General features: G+C 32.9%; 2 protein-coding genes across 7 annotated transcripts in view; both read right to left on the bottom strand.

Moving 5' to 3' along the window:
- The window catches only part of ccdc50b (coiled-coil domain containing 50b), a 46,576-nt gene that overhangs the window by 36,337 nt on the left and 239 nt on the right, over positions 1-10,000 (bottom strand). For all 6 annotated transcript variants that reach the window (XM_087274306.1, XM_087274308.1, XM_087274307.1 and 3 more), the window contains exon 2: positions 7,800-7,889. In XM_087274306.1, coding sequence (XP_087130432.1) covers positions 7,800-7,848 — 49 coding nt within the window. In that variant the 5' untranslated portion in view covers positions 7,849-7,889. The remainder of the gene's footprint in view (positions 1-7,799; positions 7,890-10,000) is intronic.
- Positions 5,831-10,000, bottom strand: part of per3 (period circadian clock 3) — a gene marked incomplete at its 3' end in the record, with an annotated part of 76,442 nt that continues 72,272 nt past the window's right edge. Inside the window, 1 exon segment of the mRNA NM_131584.3 lies at positions 5,831-5,849.

The following is a 10,000-nucleotide window of genomic DNA, read 5'->3' as shown; positions in this document are numbered from 1 at the left end:
TTTCAGTATTAATGTTATTATATTATTGATGACCTCCAGAATCAAGAGCACCTGTGCTCTGCGTCTGACACCTTCAAACGCCACTGCGCGCTCACTGCATGTAGGATTGTCTTCTGAGGCGCATTCATTTAGAAAAGATTGATGCAGCTTCTCCTACTGCAGCAAATGCAGTTTTTACTGAAGATATTTGGCGCCAGTTAATCAGGAAGAGACCATTTTGTTCGCTTTGACTCGTTGGATGGAAACGATGCTTCATTCGCACACATTTTATGCGATAATCGAGTTTTGCGCATAAAGTTTTTTCGCATTTTTGGATGGAAACATAGCTAATGATATCTGAAGTCTGAAGGATTTCACTGAATAATTTACCTTAATGAAAATGCTGACATTAGATTTTATGTTTATTAGATTTTTTTGGCTGTAGTGCATGTGTGTGAATGAGTGTGTGTGTGGGTGTTTCCCAGTACTGGGTTGCAGCTGGAAGGGCATCCGCTGTATAAAACATATGCTGGATAAGTTGACAGTTCATTCCGCTGTGGTGACCCCTGATGAATAAAGGGACTAAGTCGAAGGAAAATTAACGAATGAATGTTCCTAATTTGACTTTTGTTCTCTTGTTAAGCACAAGCAATGAAATAAAAAGGATAAAATGTAGATTTAATTTTAGAGTAAAGCTACAAAATGTACAAAAACATATTGTTAATATAAAATAAGCATCTGTTCACCTTTCAAAAGTCTGAGGTTGGTAAGATGTTTAAGAATATTATGCACTGTATAAAATATCTGTAAATTAGCAGTTTTAGGTATTTTGTGATTCACATTTTTATTTTTCCCCATTTATTTCTGCTTTTGAATCACATTTTAAGACCTTGATCTTTCTGTACTTGAACTTTAAACCTTAAAAAAATAGAAAAAGTGACTTTTATTGACATGTTTAATAGTTTAAAGTGATCTATTGTCTGGGTTGGTGTGGTATATTATGGTACACAGAGCTCAGGGACAGTAAACAGGATCATTACAGGCCCGATTGAGGCCACCTTTTGTTAAATAATTTTAAACTAAAATGAAATACCTTCACATTTGCCATACTGCTCTTTTGTTAACACATAATTTTGCTCATTATATATATATATTAACATTTAAAAAATATAATTAAAAAATTAAATAATTATAGACATTATTTTTGACACATTATTTAAAATATGTGGCTAAAAAAATTGCAATTAAATGTTATTTTTTCTTTGGTGGGAACAGTGAAAATTTTGGCAGGGCAAGTAAAAATCTGAACCATTGGCCCGATCAGACCAGTAGAAAAAATCATTAGTGTTGAACCCTGGTACAAAAATATTGTAATACAATGCCCGTGCATTTTCTGTTATTTTACAGACTTATTTCTCTCTATATTATTTCTTGCACATTATATCATTTCATACTACTAAAATGTTAATAAAAGTCACTTGAACTGTTGAATTTTCAACATCAAAAGCGGACAGAGCAGAGATCAACATCCAATAATGCAATTCACCACTGTAAATAATTCACTTGTGAATCCCAAATTACAGAAACTGTTAATTATCAGTAGATATTCTTTAAAAGACTTTATTGCTTCAATTAGCTGATATACATATAATACAGTAAAAAAAACAGTAATATAGTGAAATATTTGACACCTTATAAAACCTTTTTTTTAAATAAATCAATTTAAAAATGGAATTGAACTCATTTTCATCATCATTGCTCCAGTCTTTGCTTGATTAGCATGACATGATCCATCAGAAGCAGATTTTTAACATTGTAAATGTCTTTATCCATTTTCATTTGACATGTTTACTCTTTCCAAAATATTTGAAATGTTTCATAAGGTTTTAAAATGGAAAAAAGTTTTTGTTTTTTTACCCAGACATTTTAAAAGAATATATTTTAGAGCATTAATCATAATACCGTGAAACCAAAATATTTTTATCCAAGGTTATCATACCGTCAGAATCTTATACCGGCCCATGCCTACTGTGGGGGAAACCGGAGCACCTGGAGGAAACCCACACGAACACGGGGAGAACATGCAAACTCCACACGGAGGCGACAGTGCTAACCTTTGAGTCATCATGCGGTGTAAGAATTTAACTTCAATATTGACTCAGTTGAACCAATTTAAATCATCATATGATCCATAATCCTCAAGGAATCAATTTAAATTCGTTCTGGTGTATGTTCATTGTAGGAAAGTTGACACAGTTTTGATCAATCAGATCCCTGGTCACCATTACCATATATTATACGATTAATAAAAATGGGAACTCTTCAATACACCTGCCGTTTTATTTTGTTATTTAAATATCTGACAAAAATAATTGAAAAAATATATATATTGAAAAATGAACAAAACAACAGTAAATTAACAGCGTCATCATGGAGGAAAAAACTAAAAAATGCTCATTTTATAATGCCCACAAAGGTGTAACAATAAACAATGTCAGCCCTGGACCATGAAAGGTGATTAAGTGCATTTTCACGGGCTAAAACAGTGGCCCGGGTCGATTGTTTGACCCCCTCAGCTGAGCTGAGGCCCCCACGCTAAACAGATGGTGCTATTCACAGTCACAGAAACAAAGAAAAAGAGGAGAAAAGACAGTAATCGGGACCCCTGCATGAAACTATCACTCGTTTATCCCTAGTTTATTCTTTCTGTACGCTGCTCAGGCTTTCTCCTGGCGCTCTTTGTCTATATTTGGCACGAGGAGCCAGAAGCAGAAGCTATAAATATCCGGCGGTGAAGTTTAGGGAGGTTCACGCATGAACTCGGGTCAAAAACTCACTGCCTTAAAATGCAATACGGCTGCACAGCTGACATGCTTTTATTATACAGTGTCCCATTTCACACAGAGACAGACTGTCTGCTTTCTAGGTGTACACAGTCGGGCATTAATCTAAGAGAACAAAATAATCCAAGCAGTACTTCCAAGCAGTATTTCTCTCCAGTGTTCGTCTTGTTTACAGATTTCAATGCAAACTGATCTAAATTGTGTTCAGAAAGATCTACGCTTTTAAAAGGATAGTTCACCCATTGTTGTCATAATTTGTTCACCCTTAACTTGTTACGAACCTTTATGAGTTTCCTCCTATATTAACAGTAAAGAAAAAAAAATTGTGGCCGTTGACTTTCATAGCTTTTTTTTTTTTAATATGTAAGTCAATGGTTACAGGTTTACAGCTTTCTTCAAAATATCTTCTGTGTTTAATTGAAGAAAGAAAGTCACAAAGGTCTAGAAGAACTTAAGGAAAAATAAATATTGAGTATTTTGTGAGCCATCAACAATAAAGGTTTCAGAAGTTTTCATAGTAATGCAAGAGAGGAACTATTTCTGATTATTAAAATGCCCTTAATTTTTTAAAAGCCCCTATTTTGCTCCTGGTTTTGTTATAGAGGCAGTGTTGGGCAAACTGCTTTGAAAATGTAGTAGAAAAATTGCAAAATTCTGTCATCATTTACTCACATTTTAATTGTTTCCAACCATTAGCTTCTTTCTTCTATTACAGTGTACAGAAAAGAAAGCTGGAAACTTGTAACCACTGACCTTTTTCCTACTATGGAAGTCAATGGTTACAGGTTTTTAGCTTTCTTCAAAATATCTTCTTTTGTGTTCAACAGAAACTCACAAAGGTCTGGAAGCACTTGACGGAAAGTAAATAGTGAGTATTCAAAAGGTTAAATTTTGTGAACTATCAACAATAAAGTTTTAAAAGATTTTATAATGCAAGAGATGAACTATTTTCGATTATATTGTATAAATGCCCCTATTTTTGCTCCTGGTTTTGTTATGGAGGCATTGCTGGGCAAACTGCTTGGAAAATGTACTGAGCCAAGCTAACAGTTACTCTCAATCGAAGGGACAGTTCACCCAAAAATAAAAAATTCTTTTATCAATTACTTGTTGCAAACCTGAGTGTTTTTTCTGTTAAACACAAAAGAAATTTTGAAGAAAGTTGGAAACCTGTAGCCATAAAAAGCTTTTTGATTAAGGTAATAAATGCATGCCGGACTGTGCTGAACCATATCACTTAGGCCCCGTTTACACTAGTGTGTTTTAGTTTGAAAACGGCATTTTAGATCAAAAACGATCCGCGTCCACACTAGCGTTTCACCTAGCGCTTCTGAACATATCTCCATCCACACTACGCCACCAAAAACGTATATCACGTGACCATTCGCGCACTCTGGGCATGCACGTTCTAGCGAATATATGCCACTGCTGTAGTAAAAAAGGCAGAGTTTAACTGCACAATGGCGCCTAAAACAGACAATAGTGCAAACAACGCTTCCATTTCTGTGTCCATGTTGTTGTTTACATTGAAGGCTGGTCTGCTGTCTTCCGGTAGCGTTAAAGCCATGTGTTATAGTCATGTGATAGGGGCTGGACGAATAAGGGAAGGATCCTCAATGACACAAAAGCCCCAATTAGCTAGCGAATCTCAGCAGCCCCGCCTCCGTTTTCAGATGTCTCCGTTTTCCTTCATCCACACTGAGACGGAGCAGCAGCGTTTTAGAATGAAAAGGCCTCTCCAGCGTTTCCAAAACGCTACATTTTCGGCGCTCGAAAACTCCGGCGTAGTGTGCACGGATGCCGTAACCATAGCAAAACTTATTTGTTTTCAAACTAAAACGCATTAGTGTAAATGGGGCCTTAGTAAAAACGAGCCATTGCATTCACAGCTACACTGCACAATACATGAGAGGTATTTGGAGATAAGTGCAGGAGATAAGATATAGGCGATCAAATTTATATTTACATTTTGACAATGTTTTTGATTCATTTCCGTACATCTCAGGGCCATTTCTGTCTATGGAGGCCTCTGATTTCATCTAAAATACCTTAATTTTTGTTCTGAAGATCTTTCAAAAGGATAGCCCAGCCAAAAAACTTAAAACCGCCATAATTTACTTGATCAGACCTATTTGAGATTCTTTCTTCACACAAAAGAAGATATTTTGAAGAATGCTGAGACTAACTGACTTCCATATCTAATAAAATTGCAAAAAAGGTTGATGGATGCCAACAACAAGCATTCTTCAAAGTATCTTCTTTTGTGTTCAACAGAAGAAAGAAACTCAAATAGGTTTCAAACCACATGGGGGAGAATACGCAATAAGGTCATTTTCATTTTTGGGTGAACTATCACTTTAAATTTTCCACACTGAACCATCCATGCATATAAAGTGTATGGTAATTTCTTTGTGTCCATATAAATTCTCCTGCACTTGAACTCTTCACACCTCTTTCCTGATTTTAGTGGGAAACGACTGGAATCTCGACCCAAATCCTGTAATTTTCATTTTTGGGTGAACTATACCTTTAAAGTTTCAGTCCTAAATCATCCATGCATATAAAGTGTATGGTAATATCTTTGTGTCCATTTAAATTCCCCTGCACTTGAACTCTTCACACCTCTTTCCTGATTTCAGCAGGAGAAGATTGCAATCTCGACCCAAATCCTGTTGAAGAAACAGGAATGCTAGGAAGCTCTTGAGCTCATCCAGGGCAGATAAGGAGCAGCGGACGGTCTCTTATCAGCCGTACACCAACCCTCGACCGCTCGGTCTGTCCTGGACTCACATCAATGCTGATCTCATCTCCTGCAGCCCTGCCAAAACTACATCTAAGACAACACCACTCACCCGGAAAACCTGCGCAGGAGAATCCATGCAATAAACTGTGCTGATTTAGCATACACAAAGGTTTTAGGTTGACAGATTTACTTCGATAAAAGGTTTTTTTTTGCAAGTTGTTTTGTTTATTGCATGCATTAACTGGAATATGGCATAGTTATTAGACTAATAAATGTATATTTGTATATTAGAGAGTAACAGCCAGTGTTATTTTAGCATTTAGTATACATTTTCAGTGTTATTTTAATATCACTCTAACTCACAATATATGATATATTTAAATGTGTATATTATATTTTATATATTTGCAATATAATATATTTGAAACATTTTATATTTCACATTTTTAATTGTTGTATAATTAAATACTGTAATGTTTGTCTTATTTTATAAATATCAGTGTAGTTTGTTTTTAAGCTACTGTAAAAAAAAATAAAAATAAAAAAGAGTATATTTAATTTAGGTAAAATAAATAAGAATAAAATAAAACATAACTAAAACAAACTACAGATGCAGATATTTTAAAATACGCACACATTTTTTTAGTAATTCTGTTAATTGTTAGCATATATACATACATGCATATACAGTTGAAGTCAGAATTATTAGCCCCCCTTCGTTTTTTTTTTTTCTATTTTAAATATTTCTCAAATGATGTTTAACAGAGCAAGGAAATTGTCACAGTATGTCTGATAATATTTTTTCTTCCGAAGAAAGTCTTATTTGTTTTATTTCGGCTAGAATAAAAGCAGTTTTTAATTATTTAATAAACCATTTTAAGGTCAAAATTATTAGCCCCTTTAAGCTATTTTTTCAGACTGTCTTTAGAACAAACCATCGTTATATCTAGTCAAATATTATTTACTGTCATCGTGGCAAAGATAAAATAAATCAGTTATTAGAAATGAGTTATTAAAATTATTATGTTTAGAAAAAAAATCTCCTCTCCGTTAAACAGAATTTTGGAAAAATATACTGTAAATGAAACCTAACACAACTCACTATAATTAATAAATATATATATTTAAATATTTTTATTATTAGAAACATTCACAGACATTCACTTGGAAATACACTTTTTTAAACATAAACATAAATCTTACATTCTAACAATTAAACAATTGAAATGAAAATAAATAAAAATAAAATAATCAAAAAACAACAACAATGAAAACAGTCATAAAATAATAATTAAACAAAAAATAATAATAAACGTGCATTCTTCAACCAACCACCCAGCAGTGCTATCCAGCAATAAACGTAGGTACCAAAGGCATAATAAACATATTAATCAAAAGTTTGTAAAAAGGGACTACATTTTTTCAAATAACAAAGCCCTGTCTGTTAGGGTATATCAGATTTTTTCCAGATGTAATGTACCTGATAACTCTGTCAGTCATAATTCAAGAGTTGGAACTTCTTTTTTCCTTCAAAACAAAAGGATAAGTTTTTTTTGGCAGAGATCAACCCGTATGAAACAAACTGTTGTTGTACCCGTGAAAGTCTGAAAAATTCTTCAGACACTCCAAATATAATTAATATAGGATCTGGTTCAATCAGAATGTCTAATGTAACTAAACAAAATTGAAATATTTAGTTTCAGAAACTCTGTAATTTGGGACACATAACATAGAAATGAGACCGGTTGACATCTAAAATCTGACATTTGTCACACACTGGGGACACTTCTGGAAATATCTTATTCAATTTACACTTGTAATAATGAAGCCTATAAAGCACTTTAAACTGAACGAGACAATGTCCTGCCTTGATGAAACATCTGTGAGCAACTTCAAGACATTGTTCCCAAATTTCACTTTTTTTTTTTTTTTTTACTTTTTAAAATATGTTTTGAACATTTGCATAATTAAATATTATTTTTTGAAATACAAATATTTATATTAAACTTCAATTTTGTATATAAAAAAAGCTTCAGTATTTAATACATTATCCTAAACTTTTTTTTAAGAGCCAGTGAAACATTTCTAACTTAATTTCATTCAATTTAATTCAAGCTTAGTTCATTTACCTGCAACATTGCATTAAATTTAACAGGCAGAGCCAAGTCAATCACAAAACTGTAATGATATAACATGCAAAACATTAACAAACAAACAAAAAAACTATACAGTACCGTCATAAACACCAGGCAGGTGAGATTTGTCAATATCGGTTTCCGCCATAGCTGAATCCCCCCAGTCTCACAGTCTCATGATGTGGAAACCTGCAGCATCAAACACGACAACATCAGAAATGGCATTCACATGAGCCTAAAAATAGTTCTGCGTGCTTCTAGCATCACTAGCACAATTCCTTATCGCTGTCAAACACTGGAAGCCATCAGCAAGAGCTTCAATACAACATGCCAGCCTAAATCTAATCTCCATAAATCCCAGAACAATAACACACATTGTGTGGAGGATGAAGACGCTGGCAAAGTTCTCACTTCCTCCAGAGTTTGATTAGAGATTTTGAGCTATTAATAATCTACATTTAGGCAACTAATTTTGAGTATCTATAACACAAAAGCACAAATATAATCTTTTCAATTAACTCAATTCAATTTAATTCAGCTTTATTTGTATAGCGCTTTTACAATGTAGATTGTGTCAAAGCAGCTTCACATAAATGTATATATTTATAAGTAAGTATATATAAAAGTATAATCAAAGACAGATATCAGTCACCACATAAATACCATAATGTTTATGCAAAATGTTGCAATATAATGAAATATGATATAAAAACAGCATGCTATCTTACTGAAGTGTACTCTATTATCAATACAATATGGTAGTGATGTAAACAATACTATCAGACAAATCATACGGGAAAGTGAATGCATAATTTATTAAAACATAACACAAAGGTAACCCTGACTTTGAATCAAAAACAAACTTTTTGTCTCAGGATTAACAGCTGCAAAGAAAAGAATTAATAGTTCCTGGTTCCCTCCTAATCTCCTGTCAGTTCAGCAATGGTTACACTATTTAATAGGCATTGTTCAACTAGAACAGTCCACTGCCTTAATTAACAAAGCAAAGATTTCAACAATCCCTTATTGGAACCAAATACATAATTTGATCTCCATTATTAAAACTTCAGTGATTTAATTTAACATAGGAGAAACAATTAAAATGTCTCAGGATATAGGTGACAACAAACTATCATTTTTTTCTGTTTGATGTTTTAAAATAATTTTAGTAGACACTTTTTTTATTTATGTACTTCTCTGACATTCTGTATATAGTTTTTTTTTTTCTCTTATATTTATTTACAGGTTTCTGTATGCATATGAGCAATTCCGTGCAAATGTCAACCTTGCCATAGAAAAATTACGTTTTTACCAAAATACGGAAACCGTTTCTGGGTTTTTTGTGTAAGCAAGTATTTTACAGTACTTTAAAAATACTCAAAAATGCATTTGTCAATGTTTTCAAACTATTCTATTTGATTTACCAAAGTCACACAAATGGTAATTTCACATCCGTCACATCCATAACGGAGAGATGTCACATCCATAACAACACTTTTTCCTCAGAAATGTAAAAATATTAAATACAATAAAACCAATCATTTTTGTTTTATAGAGAGCCAACTCTTATCATTTTCATTAGCGTTATTTATTTTGGGTTGAGAAGTTTAATTCACAGAATTTCTACAAAGTGTGTTGTATACTGTAAACTCGCAGACTTTTTTGTCACATCCATAACGCATGCTTATTTTCCTCATTTAAAGTACAAAACATGTTTACAGATTGATATTTTTATGCTCCCATAGCTCTGTGGAAAATATAATTACATTTTTCAATATAATGTTAACATATACTTTCTCTGTCAATTTATGTGTTGAGTTTTTACTGCAAATGTCACATCCATAACGCTGGAATTGCTCATATATGTATATATTCATATATATGTGTGTTTGTTCGTGTACATGTATCATTTGTAATTTTTTATTTTTGTTTCATACTGTTATCAACCATGCTATACACATTGAACCAAGTCAATGTTGAGACATTCACTAATTTAAAACTGTTGAGAAATTCATTAAAAACACAATAAAGTTTAAGTAAAAAAAAGAAAATAACATAACAAAAATGTTTTAAGTCTAAGAACTTGGTCTAATATTGTCCTCCAGAATGTCCTTCACAGTAAAACATGAATATCTAGGTCAAACTTTTAGTGTTCGTGTTGGTTTCCATACTCACAAACAACCACAGTGAACTTATTAAACAATTACACGGTCTACTTTTGAGTTGTGTTGTTAACTTGCACGTAAACAGACTTTATTGTACATCTATAAAAAGTTTTATCGATGTAAACAATAGTTCAT

Source organism: Danio rerio, chromosome 11, assembly GCF_052040795.2.
Source record: "Danio rerio strain M-AB ecotype USA chromosome 11, GRCz13ab, whole genome shotgun sequence".
Classification (NCBI taxonomy): domain Eukaryota; kingdom Metazoa; phylum Chordata; class Actinopteri; order Cypriniformes; family Danionidae; genus Danio; species Danio rerio.
This window is presented reverse-complemented; position numbering and strand designations above follow the sequence as displayed.